Below are 16,756 nucleotides of genomic sequence, written 5' to 3' on the forward strand. Positions count from 1 at the left end.
TATACGTAAATCTGAAAGATCTCACTAGTGTACATAATAATTACTATATTTTAAAAAAATCTACATTTTTTGTTGAAAAATTAATCTTTTATGTTATTTTTTTATACAGAATTGAATTTGTTATCTTTTTTTAATGTAATAAACAATATTGATTTGTTATAAACCAAAAAAATATGAATTTATTTATAAATTATATGCTGCCGATTTTTTGCCGATTTTTAAAAATACAAATGCCGATTATGCCGATTTTTTTCTGAAAAATTGACGATTTTTCATGAAATTTAACTGGCAGCACTGGTTGTTGCCATGACAGATGGATGGGTTGCCATTCTATGATGGGAATATACCTATTAACCCATGTACTGTGACGTAATAATAAATTGATCGATGAATTTATAGTTGAGACTAAAAACTTTTGCTTTTATTGCTATTTAAATGCTATTATTAAGATATAATCATGTGTTGCCCTAATTCAAGGCTATGTAATTAATATAAATTATTTTTTTCGCAAAAAATAAAAGTAATTTTAATAAAACATATTGCCACACTGACGTAAATGGGTAAACATTAATTAATCTGTATTGCTAATTGGAAAATGTGACAATTAAAACCAATTGGGATTCATTCATTAGTTTCCAATTACTATCTGATACATATGTATGTAAATCCATATATGGAACATTTACATGCTAATTATATAGGTAAATATCTAATCCCTGATATTATGAAATTATAATTAAAAGAAAAATAAATAAAACAAACACCGACAGACACACACGTTCGTGAACACCAACACCAATGACAGCTAACATTTCATTTTAATAATTGCTAATTTGCTATTAACTGAACTAATTTGAGGTGGGTCATGATCCGACACACAGTATGTGTGTATGGTTTATATTATTTATATTCACTTTGTTATAAAATAATTCCACAACAACAACTGAATGAGATACAAAAAAACGTGTGAAATTTTTTACCCCCATACTTTTTAAAAATTATTAGCAACAATGAAATCAAAACAAAACATTTTGTAGCGTTTATTTTTGTAGTTGTTGTTGTTGTTTTTGGTTTTTTTAATTGTCCATGGGAAAATCTAGACAAGAATAAAACAATAGATAGAGTATGTATATACAAACATATACATTGCAAATAATTACACTTTGTAAGCACTTTCAGTTACCCCGTCATTATCGGGCTCCATGACAGACCGAGAGACAGGCGGTCATATAGATATATCACAATCATAGAAGTGGTACTTGAAAACTCAAATAGCAGCACCACTGCCAGCACCTGTTAACAGAGATTTTCGTATTAATGTCAAATTCTGAATTGAATAAACAAAATACTACATGATGGCAATTGAACAACAAATCAACCTATTGTAAACTCTCTGTCATTGAAGTCTAATCACCGTCAAACTATCTATCACTTTCATTTTCAAAACAATTTTTTCGATTTGTTTTCATTTGATTTTCAATTGTTTTGCCGGCTTCGAATAGAGTTTTACACGATATTACTAATCGCCTTCAATTAGTGAAAGAAAAAAAAACAAAACAAAACGTAAAGTTGTTAACTAGCAAATGACAAACAAGTAAGTCAGTCAGCTGCGGCCATAGGGCATGAGCGCGAATTGCCAACCTAGCCAAAAGGGGGGATTGACTTGAATTTGAATTTTCTGTCATGCAACAAGTGTCAAATTTTGTGTGTGATGCTAAACGAAATAATAGCCAATAGACAAATAAAAGGGGGGAATGTGGTATTTGAAAATTGATTTGTTTACATTGATCTTTTTTTCTTTTTTGTTCATTTGAATATCAGTGAAATTATCTTTGGGGTGAATGACAGCTAATCAGGGAACCCCATGCCCTGCAAATGCATGCCTTGTGGTTGGAGCGTATTTGTGTGTGTGTGTTTTTTTGTGGCATGAAACGTTTAAATGCAAATTATCGTCGTTGATTGAATCAATGGATTTACATCTACTTATTATTTAATTAAAACCTCAAGGCATTTTAAGCCAGAGGTGGAGGGAACTAATCAATATCGTTGTAAATATGTAATTATTTTTGATTGACTTAAAGCAATGAGGTGTGCCGTGATTGGCCATTGATCATTTTAAAGATTTACGTAAATACTTGGAGGAATGGGGGCTTAATAAAATAAAGTTATGAAATTGCCTATGAGGATGAGTTTAAAATTGGTTAGACTTTTAAATAGAAGGGGGGTAAAAATAAAGATGATTTCAGTTAAATTTCTATTTCAAAAATGTATTTTTGTTGGGCTTTTACACAATATGTTTTTATTTACATATGAAACTCGAACTTATCGTGTGAAACATACTCCAAATTTCAATGTGTCAAAATGATGTGTAAGTGCATATGTATTTTTTCAGAATAGGACTGGTTTCATTTTCATATGTGAAAAATAAGGAAATCAGCTGTTTGAAAGAAACATATCGTTGTAAGACAATATTTGAATTGAAAGCCCCAAAAAGGGATGAAAAGGCAAAAGTGATACAATTGTTAATTCGTTTATAGACGATTAATAAAAAATTATGTTAATTAAAAAAAAAATAAAGGTGTATTTTATTTATAGGTTATGTCATATGAAAAATACATATGCAGGTTTGAACTCAAAAACAAAAAGTCGTATGTAGGCTGCTAATTTTGATACACATGAGGTATTACATATGAATGAAATCTTAAAGGTCGGTCTGAATTCACCTCGATTTACCATGCCAGGTTAAATCCATTCATCTCGATTTGTCGAAATTATTTTCGTAATCGAGATACAACTCTGTTTGCATTATAGCGCATTTACAAACACACGTTATATGATGTAGATTTACGAAACCCTAAAAATAAATTAGGATTATTTAAACTGGCTTTGAAATCATTTCAAGTGACTGTCAGCTGGTATTTGTCTACATTTACACCCACACTTGTTTACAAAAAGAACTAAATTGTTACCGCGAATTTTAAAATAAAAAAAGATTTTAATTGAAATTTTATTTTATTGGAATTTGTTATTTATAATTTTTTTATTTCTTCGAGTACGCATTTTTGGATTTCTCTTTAATGAAAATCATCTGAAAGAGACAAAATCATTTCAGCCGATCAGTGCTCATTTTATGGAGTTAAACGATATAAGCAAAGTTGAGAATTTAAAATTTTTTAAATTAGTCAAGAACGCATGCTTCTATGTATTTGTCGCCTTAAGAAGAATTATTCTTATTAAAGTTAGGAAAATACTGACCAGCTGCGTAAAATTGGAACTTTATAGCATTTCAACACTAGTCTAAACAGCTAGGATTTCGTATATCAATTTAGAAATCGAATACATTTAGAAGGCATATTCTAAACACACCTCAAATCCAGATAATTTCAAAAACAACCTTGCTGTGCATAACTTTTCCAAAATGTACCAAAGTCTACTTTTTAAAATACTCCAAAATTCAATTAAAAGCTGAATAACAAAATATGGCAACAGCTGGAAATTTTGTCAAAATTAATTATGAATATTTCTATAATTTAAAACAACATATTATTCTTTGCAATTTTTTACTTAATAAAGAAATATTCCTATTAGAATGTTCAAAATATAAATCGAAGAATTGTTACGAAAATTATGAAACCAGTGAAATGTTTATATCAAGATCTATTAATAAGGTTCACCCAGGTAGCGAACATCAGCTGTTATTTCTCAAGTCTAATGTCAAAATTTTGGATTTTGTTTACATTTTCATAATGGAAGTCAATTCATAAAATTTTTTTGTACAGCAATTTTGAGAGGCAGCTGATATCCAGCTGGCCCCCTTGGATGACCTTATTAATAGGCCTTGGTTTATGTATACATAAACAAATAATAGCTGACTGAGAACTTTATAAAATTTTAAATACTAGTCTAAACAGTAATGATTTTTACCTCCATTTAGAAATCTAGTCGATTTAAAAGGTATTACATTGTACGGGATTTAGTAAATTCAGTAGATTTAATTGTCAAATCCATTGAAACATTGTCTTGTAAAAATTTAAATTACCTGGTGTTTATGAACATTTTTTGGATAGACTGTAAACGTAAAGTAAGAAAATGAGACAGAAAAAACACAAAATTCTTTTAATTAGTATTTTTTATTATATTTATTTTTTTTTAATTTATATTTTCATTTTGTTTTTTTTTTTTAGCAAAACTTTTTGAGTTTTTTCCTAAAAACGCCTGGGACGTTTTAAATATATATAATTAATTTTTTGTTATATGATTTGCGTTTTTACACAACTTAACAAAAAAAGAAACGGAAAACAATATCACCACGGATTTTACTTATCAACGTGTTTCATCTAAATCGCCTCCATACAAAATGAGTGCCATCGACAGTGGAAAATATCGCCTGAAAAAAGATTGGGCCAGTGTCTCGATACCATCATTGGTCGATATCGATGAACACGCCGACGATGAAACCGAAAGCGGAATAAATATCACTGAACCATCATTGCCACCACAAAAGCCGCCACGTCGAAGTTCACTGGCATTGGGTTTGTTCTCCAGCAAATCAGATAAAAGCCAGAAAAGACGTAGCTCCATTGCGGTGTCTTTCTTTCGTCGTGATAGTAATAAGGTAATGGGTGAACATTTCAACACATTTTCATTGATTTTTTATTTTCATATTGTTTTTTTATTATTTATTATTTTTCGGTTCATTTAGCATTCATCCAAAGATTCCTATGAATCGGCCGTGAAACATGAAAAAAGTGATGGCTCAAATACACCCATATCACCTGACATTGTTTACAGCTCCGAGGAGAATATTCGTGCCTCATCGCCAAATGAACCCGGCAAAGTGACCTATTTCGATGATGGCACCAATGTTCGCACCGCTGTCAAGGGTATTGGCATTACCAGTAGTCCCTACGATACACCCATCGACAAGGAACGCAATCGTCGTCGACGTAGTTCATTGCAAACAAAATTGGATAGACGTCGCCGCAAGAATTTCGAAGTCACCTTCCCCACTCTGGAACAGAGTACGGGAATTGGTTCACAAAGTGATTTGACCAATGATAGTACCACAGGCATCGGCTCATCTTCGGGCGATATGTCGACCTATGACGATGTCGATCCCAATCATTCAGCCTATTTTCCAAGGCAAAAACGTCATTCATGGTGGAATATATTTGTGCCAGAGAATATTAAGAACAGGTGAATATTCGTTTGTTTTATTATTTTATTTATTTCTTTGGGGTTTTATGTTTAATTTAATTTTTTTTTATTAACCCGGAATTTTGTGAAATAATGCCTCTAATATTACCCAATAAGAATGATAACAACAAAATAATTGTGTTATGCTAACTGAAGCAGTGAATGAATGAATTATTTAACATTTTTCGTTTGTTTCGTTTTTTTATGAATGAATTCAAGCGTATGATGAAGTAACACCTCTGAAATATTACTACGGGAATGTGAGAATCATTTACAGCAGAGATATAAATCTCAATTGACTTGTAACGAATTAAATTTCAATAAAGCACTTGGAGACAGTGGGGATATTATTTCATTTTTTATTAAACTTTGTTGAGAAATAAAATCATAAAATTGATTTTAGGTACCTAAAGTATACGTCATAAAACGGCATTTAAATTTGCTGGGTTAGCCTACTTTATGAGGATTTATTTGACATGTATACAATGAATTTCGTTAACCACTGGGTTAACAAAATCCGGCACAATGTAAACGTACTATAAAATAAGTCTTTAAAATATAACCCTATGTATGGAGGAACGTGATGCAATAATAAAGTGATGTATCAAAACAAAACCCTTTGTTTTTGCCTCGATTATCTGTCAAATTTTTCCATATAATATTTCAAATGGTTGGCAACGCTGCACATCGAATTCAAGTATAAATTACACACTTTGACAGGTAATCAAGAAATAAGCTGCGCTAAATGGACTACCTATTCATTGTGCCATGTGGAGGAACTTGTAGCTCCATGTCGTCTAAATGTTGTCCTCAATACTATTATCTCTTCTAAGTAGTTCAAATATGCTGCGTTATCGGTCGATTTCCCTTTATAAATTACAAAAATTTATTTATTTTTAGTACGGAAACAGACCATATTACTCCATATTCCATTACTGTTAAATTTGTACAAATTGTTACTGGAAGTTGTTCGTTTACACAAAAGTCCAGAAAAAGAGATAATTGAGAGAACAGATTTGGTAGTTGTCATACTCTTTATTTCGAAATTCTTATGAGGAAAATCTATTCATTAAATAGCTTCCAGCAGCATCAGCCGATGTTTAATCAGCTGTTTTATGGCCAAATGGTTCAAAATGTAAAGAATACGACCAAGAATGTGATTATTATTATTAATAAGCAAAAAAAAAAAAAAAAACACATTTAATCCAATTTTATTTTGGCTTTGACTTGCTCAACAAATTTAGTTCGCTTTATTTAGAAAATTAAACTGATATACAAATTCCATATACATAAGTTACTGCGATAGAGGTCTGCAACGTCTAGCTCTGTTCTACTTCTGCTCCGGCACGGCTGTTGGTTCTATAAATAACTAGAGACGTAGCATGAAGGAATTGCATGTTGAAATAATTCGAATCAGGCTTCGGTTTCCCTACGGATTCTTAACTTTCACACCTTTCTGTAAAGGTCCACGGCGGCTCTTTATTTCGGTTGGAATAAAATTACTTTTCCTTAAATACAGGCCCACGACGACTGTTTATTTCGAACCGGAAAACACTTTTAATATAGAACCACTTTCTTTTAATAAAGGGTATTTATTTCGATTCAATAATAACACATTTTTATAAAGATTCCAGGCTTCGGTCCCCTACGGATCTTTAACTTCACGGTCACTTACACTGCGTCCGATATAAGCCTCGAGACCTTTTCACGGTTAAAACACTTTGGTTAAAGGCTCTTTATTTCGAATCTGCTTTTTATTTCAGTTTCAAAATCACTTTTAAATAGAGTCAACGACGGCTACATTAAACTTTTAAAACAAAGCCACTTTTCATTGAATAAAGGCCCACGGTCCACACATTTTAAATAACTACTCAGCATGGTAATAGTATCAGTTGTTCTTGTTGAGCGATTGAGTTGAAAATCGATTTTTGTGCATTGACTTACATTATGAAAACGTAAACAAAAGCCAATTTTTTGACATTAGACTTGAGATAAACAGCTGACTTTCGCTAGCTAGGAGACCTTATTAATAGATCTTGATCAAACTTAGCTGTTCAATTGTACCATTTTAGACTCATTTTTTGTTTGTCCATGATGGGCAAATAAAGGGAGTTTCATATAAAGCCATATGCAACATTCAGTGTATGGCATATGTTCATTGTTTAATAGCTGATGGATTGAATTAAATGATTTTACGATGATAGAACAACTTCCAACGATTCTGTTATCGAATCACTTAGTCTAAGGTATGCGTTTTACGAAAAAAACGAATTTATGTGTCATATAACCCTTGGAATTGACAATCTAATTGGTTTATAAGAATAGATTTTATAAAAATAGCTTTAAAAGTACGTTTACATTGTACCTGATTTATTAAATCAACTAGATTTAAATTGCCAATTCCATAACATATATGTCAAAAAATCTTCATAGAGGAGATTAACGAGGAAAAAAATTCTAATGTAAATGACGTTTAAAAAAAATATAGACTTAATTTTTCTCTTTCTAATGGGAATATTTCCCAAAATGCTTCAACATATTATTCGATGATAGAAAGAATCTTAAATTCCTCAAGAATCAAATCAAATATGCAGAGATATCTGACATTTTATTTTTTTCTTAGCCTTATAGAATGTTTACATCAACGACTTTAAATTACATTGATTTCATAATCCCATATGAAGATTTAATACCCATATGAGAATATTAAAGCTTTCAAAATTTGAATCAGCTGATGTTTGTTTACACGTGTAAACATGGCACAACAGTTCATATTAAAATGTATTTACAACGGGCTAAAACATGCATTTTAGGAAAATTAGTTTTGATATCTTAAACTATTTTTCGTGTTACTGAGATACTGATCTAAGTTGTGATTCTGGCATAATTCCGTTTCTTACATGATTCTTAAAAATCAATTTGTAACACCCGAATACAAACACAGACTCACCTACTATCACTGCATTGTTAACATTAAAAAAGATGGCAACTATATTGACGTTCAATAACTCACATTCCCAGTAATTTTCACAGCAGATATCTGCCTTTGTTTGAATACAATAATAACGGTTTATTTAACTTTTTTTCTTTTTTGGTTGGCCTTGTTTTTTAACTGTTATTAATTCTTGTCGTTAATAACGGCCAATAACCCACCTGTACATACTTATGTTTTGCTTTAAGATTTTATTTCACTCTTCTTGTTGTTGTTTTTTTTTTTTCATTACTCATATACAGACAGGTCACAGTCATTAATCTCATCTTTTGGGCGGCAAAAAAATGCTATTCCATCCTAAAGAAACGAAAATAAAATATTGCCATTAAACACAATTTAAAGTAGTTCACATTGTTAATGGTTTTTTTAAGGGATTAAAAGATAAAACGAAAGAAAAAGTCGGGGTGTTCACCTTTTTTCAGGAAGTGCAATATTTATAGACATCTTCGAAAAATATCATTATTTATTAAAAATTTACAATATTTTCAAAATGGTACTCTCCTAACATGGCGTTTACACATATCTACTTCCGTCAGTTGTTTAGTGACTTGAATTATTCATAACAGAAACATTTATTTTTTTCGAAGTGGATTTACACATTTAAATCATCTCGCGCCAGGATTTATTTCAATCATGAACGAAAACATAATACCAATGAGATGCAACGCGGATTTTTATGAAAAAATACATAGAGTTATTATATTCAGTAATACGTTTACATTGTACCTGGGGGGTTACTCTGTATTGCGTTGCGAAAGCAAGTGCGATGCGAAAGCTAAATGCGTTAAGAGTACAATTTGGTACTCTGTAACGTTCACGCAAACTGAATTGAAAATAGGGCAACACTGTCGCCACAAAGTAAACAATAACGAAGAATGACAAAAGGAAACGTCAAAAAATTGTAAATGAAAACATATTTTTGTGTGGTTCCAATTTTTTTAACAAAAATGATGAACGAATTAAAAAAAAAGAATTTTATGAGATCTATCAAATATACTCTCCCTAAGTGACCACGGGTATGTAAATATAAGTACGAATTATGTGACAAATGTTTTCAAATATTTAATTTTTATAGATTTATATAAAATGTCTCGATAAAGATTCGTTTATGTATTTTTTAAACGCTCGTCGTTTCAAATAGATCCACAACAATTCCAACTCCAATAAAAGAGGCCGCTGCTTTGAAATTGCTTGGACAAGGTGGTTATCAACACCAACCTATAAATATGCACACATAGTTTCACATTTTATATAAAAAAATAATATATTACTTTTTCCAACCAACGACATCTTTTACAGGAGGTCAATTTGAATTGAGGTCATCAGACAGTTTTGTCCACAAATTGTTGGCGCGTTGTTTCGCATTTGAACTCTGCAACTGTCCATTTGCCAAATCACTGTGTTGCCCCCTAAAATCTACTGAAGTTAGGAACTGACGTTGCTGAGTCTGTAACTGTGACTTTTTTGCCTTTTACTTAAAATAATTTACAATTTATATATAAATAAAACCTTTAATGGAGCTTACTTATATGTTTCGCTTCCTTTGCGTTTGCTATTTTGTTAACGCAAGATATTTGCGCTTAACGAACGAGTTTGACATGCGTTTTCGTATTACAGAGTGCGGTGATGCCACATTTGCGTAAAGTAGATGCGAAAGGAGATACGAAAACGAATTAGAGAGTACCAATTACGCGATGCGTTACAATTTTTCTCACGCATCGTAATACAGAGTAGCCCCCCTGATTTCGTTAACCCAGTGGGTTTAAATTGTCAAAGTTCTAATGTAAATGCCGTTTAACACAGTTTTTTTCATTCCAAAAAATCTCAATATTACAGGCATTGTTATAATTTTTCTTTCCATTTTCAAACAAATATTTTTTTGCGCAAATTAATAATTTAATAAGGTATACAATTAAGCATCAGCTGATTGTCGGTAAGATCATCATCAAAGGTATTTGTAACTAGTTAGATAAAAGAGTCAATTTTAAATAGTATATGTAAATTTTCTTTTATTTGACATATAATCAATTGAATTGACAATCTAAAAAGTTTTGGTGTAAATTTAGCCAAATCTACTTCAAATAAACAGTTTACAGGAAGCCTAAATAATTACCCTTAATATTATTATAATTTTTTTATTTTATGCGCAATTTCTAGTAAACAATATTAATTTCCGTTTTGGAAGATGACTACCAACCAACAAAAAAGGTTATCAGCATAAACAGAAACTAAAAGATTTGCGTTTTCTCGTCTTATTCTCGTTCTAATTTTCTTAACTGCAATAATAATAGCAACTGTTTGTTGATATTCCTTATGAATGATAAAAGCGATGGGTTTCCGAGAAAAAAAAATTATATTTGTTCTTCTGTATTTTGGTTTGGTTTATCTTCAACAATGTTCATGGTCTCTACTGTGGAATGAATAGTATATTAGGTTGGTCTATCTGTAATCTTAATATTATAATAATTTTTATCTAGAATACGCAACAAAACAGCTGATTAGCCAAAAAAGCTTCATATGCAATATTCAGTGTATGACATATGTTCATTGTTTAACAGCTGATGGATTAAATTAAATGCTTTTACGATGATTGAACAACTTCCAACGCTTCTGTTAGCGAATCAGTTAGTCTAAAGTATGCGTTTTCGCAAATAATGAATTTATTTGTCATATAGTCTGTGGAATTGACAGTTTAATTGTCCAGTTTTATAAAAATAGATTTAATGGTATTATATTAATTTTTTACCCCAAAAAACAATAAAATTTCCCACTGTTTGAGAATCCAATTACATTCATCTTTAATTAAAAAAAAAAATAATACAGGTTCCAAGTATCTTGAAGAGTTTTATAGGCTACCTGCCTACACCCAACCTCTGACAACCTTGTGAGCACGCTATTCCATAAAAGGAAGTCAAATGCGCCTTTAAAATCCACAAATATGCCAAGGACATATTTGGAATTTGACCCGCTCAGACTATCTTGCACATGCCGGCAATACAGGTTCCAGTAAGAAAACAGCTGATTAGTCAAAAGAAAGTTTTACACAAGGCCTATTAATAAGGCCATCCAGGGAGACTGGGTTGACCAGCTATCCTATCAAGTTTCCTTTCAAAATCTATTATTGTGAATTGACTTCCATTATAAAAACGTAAACAATGTCCAAATTTTTTACTTTAAACTTGAGAAAAAAGCCGACATTCGCTTTCTGGGTGACTTTATTAATAGACCTTGGTTTGACATAAACAAACTGATTGAAAAACAGCTGATCGTGTGTGCTATTTTTAATTTAAATTATTTACAAGTCATTTAACCAAGAATCTTGTATAAGGTCAGACATATTAAGAGTATCTATATAGTAAGTACTATTACTTTTTCTGTTCATAAACATAGATAATTTTGTCAGCACAGTGACATGACATTGATGGCTCGTGTGGCACACCCCTTATCAAAACAGAACTGTCAATAGTATTAAACGTATACGCTCTTTTTCCAGAACTTGCAAGAATCTACAATTAATCGAAATTGTTTTCAATTTTCCTTTTATAAACTTGAAAAGTTCTACCGTTTTGAGTACAGGCCAATAATACTACGTTTACATTAATGTTCTTTATGACAAGCTTAATAAAATGTGTAACCAATTGTCCTGTCCTTATTATATGGCGCCAATTTTTTGCCGCTTTGATTTACATTTGTTCCTCTAAATTAAAATTGTCAGCTAAAAATTTAAAATTCAGTTAAATTTGTTTTCTTGTTTTCGTATCTTTTGCATAACCAACAGAATCAATTGATTCTGTGGATTGTATTTTTTTTTTCTTCGTTCAATAAAGACAAAACATTTTATTTAAATTCTGTAAATAAGACAGACCCAGACCACAACGAATAAATTAATCATTCATTCTCTCGTTCGTTCATTCAGACAATTGAATAAACACGTTTTGGCGGCACGCGATATGTTCTTGCTCTACTACTGCATAGAGTCAACATTGTAAAATTCTGTTTGCAATTGAAGAGCTTCATATCAGTAGAACATCAGGGAGCATACAAAAAAATAACAACAACAAAAAAACAATGATAAAATTTATTTACAACACGTTGCTTATCTCTAATAAATAAATAGAGAAAATTTGTTTGTTAAATAGAATATATTTTGCAAATATACCTACATGCAAATATACCTACGGCTACATTCCACAAGGTGGAAGGTCAATGTAGCGAATTTATGTCAAACTGATGAGGGACATAGTTTAGATAAATTAAAATAAATTGCATTATGACAATATTTGCATTTACATTAGAATGACTACTTTTGAGGAATTATGACAAATAAGCAAAGGAATTTTGAAACCCATTAAAAAATGTAAATGGTACTATTACCAGGTTAACCTACTCTATGAGGATTTATTTGACATTTATGCAATGGAATTGACAATATAAATCCACTGGGTCCAGCGGTGTAATGTAAATGTACCACTACTTTAAATTGTCATTTTTTGGAACTAGGGTTTAAAATCATGCATTTATAAATAATGTGATCAGTCTTTACCCTCCGAATCCCATTTCCTACTGGGTAGTTATTTATGATAAAATGAAGATAAGTCATTTAATGGAAATAATCTTTCCAAAAGTTTTCAGAAATTGAAAAAAAATCTCCCTTTCCTTACTATAGTAGGGATAAGTAAATCGACTTTCGACTAATCGATTAATCAACTTTTTGTAGTAAAAGTCTAAAAGACGAAATCGACTTTTGATCTTTAACAAAATCAAAAAGTCGACTTTTCAAGATCGACTTTCGATTTTCTGCAGAAACACTTGGTTAATTATCACAAAGCCCAAATTGTCCAAAAAATTACACGTTCCGAAACTTCATTTTATCTGTTGACAACTACTCATATAAGAAAAAAATTTTAAACGAATTTAAACTGGTTTGAAAAAATCGAAATATCGAAAAGTTGACTTTATAGTCAAATACAAAATTGAAAAGTCTAAAGGTCGCCTTATTGGCTCGACTACATATCCCTGTTATAGAGATCACAACAGGCCTCTTTTCAATCTAACCTAAAAAAACCTGGTGAAAATACTTTAACAAAATTATTAAAATAGTATAACAATACACATAGTGAAATGTATATGTTTATTTTATTGTTAAATCTAATGTTATGTTTTTATAAAATCATTTATACGTTTGTTTACATATAAATTTTAATTAAAAGTTTTAAAAATAATCTTGAAAAGGCATAGAAATAAAAGTGCATATATATTTCCGATTCTGAATTGAAAGTACACCTTGAATTGATATAAAGCCCTATCAGCTGACACCAGCTGTGAGATGTAGGGCAATTGTTCACATCATGAGTTTTTTTATATATATAAAGTATTGGATTTTTTTATTTATATTGAAATGCCAGTTGTCTTTCTTTATTTTAAAATATTAATAAATCCTTCTTTCATTTCCAAATTGAGTAAAAAATTATAAAGAATATTCAAGAAAACTATCAGAATATGCCATAATAAAAATTCATTTTTGATAGCTCCATCATGGGAGGAGTTGTTAGAACACTTTTAATTATATCCATAAATACCATAGGATGTTGTTGTAGTCTAAAACAGATGTATAAACAAATTGTTACCAAAATACACATCGCTATTTAAATTAGAAAATTTCCCAAATCCCACCTTAATTCTGGGAAAAACTAAATATTTTAGTCTTATCTCAAATCAACAAAAAATAAAACAAATATTTACCGAAAACGTGATGCAAATAAATGATAAACGCCGCCTAATATTGATAATAATATGACTTCATATTGATAATAATACCAACTAATAAGCAATATTAATGACAAAATAATAATAATTGTACTTATTAAACAAACAACCAAATAAATTATGATTAAAAATTTTGTGTGTGGGAATTCCCGTAAAGAAACTGTATCGATTGCTGTGGAATTATCTTGATCATAAAATGGGTCAATAAAATATTTTATATGCAAAATAAAAACTTTTTTCTTATAAATTTCACAATGTCGCTTAATCATATTTCATTATGTCAAGTACTGTACACAATCCGTGATCGTTTACCGCCAGACTGTATGGGATCAGTTCAGATGTTTTTCTTTTTTATTTTGACATGACATTATCACAAAATGTCAAAAAAAAAACACATGTTTAATCTCTGATTAGTTTTTTTTTGTCTTTCATAGGGTTTGTCATGCTTTTAGGCTACTGCAAATAATGTTAATAAACAATTTTATTCAAAAAATTGTGAAAATAAAATTTAAATTTATGATCTCTGTCCGACTTTTTGTTATGAGTTTAATCATAAAATAATATTTATTATTTTATCATGTATCAACAACAGTTATATTATGGGTACTTAGTAGTTTTATAGACATTACGATTTTGTCAAACTAAACAAAATTGGGGCAATATTTTGTCATACTTCCCCAAAAAATATATGATTTTTGTTTATAAATTCCCTGTGTGGCAGGAAAAAAAAGGTAATTATTATTTTTGTAAACAATTAATTGTTTACATTTGGTATTCTTTTTTAAAATATGAAAATTTTATTGATACTTTTGTAGGTAACTACGTGGTTTACATATGACATTTTATCTACGGTTGTATTCTGGTTTATTGAAAACGGGTTTACAAATAAAATTTTTTAACGAAAAAATACATCTCTCTCTTACAATGGATGAAAATTTGCAACTTTTTTTAACATGTTGTTTGTTTTTAAATTCTGTACTTGTCAAATGGAAAAACGAAAGAAAAATAAAAAATATTAACAAGGATTTTTACTTTCCAAATGATCACAACATTACAGGGACACTTTTTGATTGTTCTAATATTTTCTTCCGATTTCAAATTCCAAAAAAAAATATTTTTAACCCAAATTAATATTTTAGTTTGTATACAAACCAAAATCAGCTGATTGCGATTTAGATTATGATAAACATTACGAGTAAACAGTTAGGATGTATTTTTGGAATTCGTTAATTAAATCGATTTAAAATCGTATATGTAAATGTACTTTAAGTCCAGACGTATATGACCAGATCAAGTTTGCTGCCAAAATCCATTATTGTGAATTGACTTCCATTATGAAAACGTAATCACAGCCCAATTTTTGACATTAGACTTGAGAAAAAACAGCTGACTTTCTTGGACTAGATTAAAAATATAAATCACGATAGATCGCTTAACCTGAGAGAAAAACTGTCACATATTCTAATTTGGTGTAAATTGAAGTTTTCATGTTCATAATGCCATATACCACTACTGTCAAATCACCATTTTTTCTTTTTATAAATAATGTCAAATTAAAATGTTTTTGGTTAAAAAAATAGGTCAACATAGCATAATAAATTGGAACTCTTTGTTTCCCCCTATTATACAAGTCAATCATAGGTGCCCATCAGTATACTTTAAAGTAGCTGCCTACTCACACGCATTGTTATGCTCTTTCATTCAGTCGTTGTTTGACAGCCAACGAATGAACACAACGTCGTGTCCACACAACTAGAAAATCAACGAAATCACACTTAGGGATAAAAGTATTTCAGTATATTTTTATTTTTTTATTCAAAATGCGTTTGAGAAGGCGCAATGTTTTGTATGTTTTAAAACTTTTAAAAACAACAAAACATCACATTATCAAATATTTAATTATTTCAAGAATTAAATATTTGATAATAACTATTATCTCAGTATATGCTACTTTATAAATTTTATTTGATTTTTGTAACATATACAATTTGTAATTCATATAAAAACATTTTTAATAATGCTTTTAATCTCTGTAATAACAAACATTAAATTCATCGATAATTTTTTTCCGACCACAAAAATGTACACACAATTTTGTTCAGTACTGTTCTGTTTTCTCTCACACATACTAACGCATTTCAATTTTGGGCACCTATGAAGTCAATTTACACTAACCAAATATCTCTCAATTAATTAGCATCGAATTAAAACAATAACAACAATAAACATTGATAACAAGATGTTAGTTTCCACAGCAAATCTACTCTAACAGCTGATCACGTCCACCAAACTCTGAATGAAGATAAAAAATGTTAAGAATAACCTCTCTCTGTTCGTGTGGGTCATTTGTGAAAGAGGGAGAGAGCGAAATAGGGCATTTGTATGATAACCAGATGTTTGTCCGAGAGCAAAGCAACATTAAAATGTGAATGAACATGTTAAAAGAAAACAAAAGTGGATACACAAAATACCGATACATGATGGTTAGTTGGTATGTGTGTGTGTCTATAATCTGCGTGTGGGATTGGTGTTTCAAAACACTTAAACATTATTTTGGGAAAGCCAAAAGGGAGTTTAGAGAAACTATAATAAAAATTTTCCACTGAACATTTGATTGATGTTTGTCAAAACCAAACGAGTTTTGCTCAAAAATGTCTATGCTCAAATCTCTGGCATGCCACTTTATCAATTTTCAGAGATTTTTCTCATTTACATGATGAACATTGCGTGAGAGAATTCTGACACCTCTTCAAATTACAACTCGCTCTCTCTCTCACACACTCTTAGTGTCAAACACTCTAC

The 16,756-nt window shown here is 30.3% G+C and overlaps 1 protein-coding gene across 2 annotated transcripts in view; it reads left to right on the plus strand.

The window, feature by feature from the left end:
* The first annotated feature begins 4,346 nt into the window (after positions 1 to 4,346).
* The window catches only part of LOC133325253 (TLD domain-containing protein 2), a 98,540-nt gene continuing 86,130 nt past the window's right edge, over positions 4,347 to 16,756 (plus strand). For both annotated transcript variants that reach the window (XM_061534035.1, XM_061534042.1), the window contains exons 1-2: positions 4,347 to 4,615; positions 4,703 to 5,196. In XM_061534035.1, the coding sequence (XP_061390019.1) occupies positions 4,358 to 4,615; positions 4,703 to 5,196 (752 nt within the window). In that variant the 5' untranslated portion in view covers positions 4,347 to 4,357. The remainder of the gene's footprint in view (positions 4,616 to 4,702; positions 5,197 to 16,756) is intronic.

Source organism: Musca vetustissima, unplaced genomic scaffold, assembly GCF_032173495.1.
Source record: "Musca vetustissima isolate MV318-11 ecotype Yass unplaced genomic scaffold, APGP_CSIRO_Mvet_v1 utg61267, whole genome shotgun sequence".
In the NCBI taxonomy this organism is placed as follows: Eukaryota; Metazoa; Arthropoda; class Insecta; order Diptera; family Muscidae; genus Musca; species Musca vetustissima.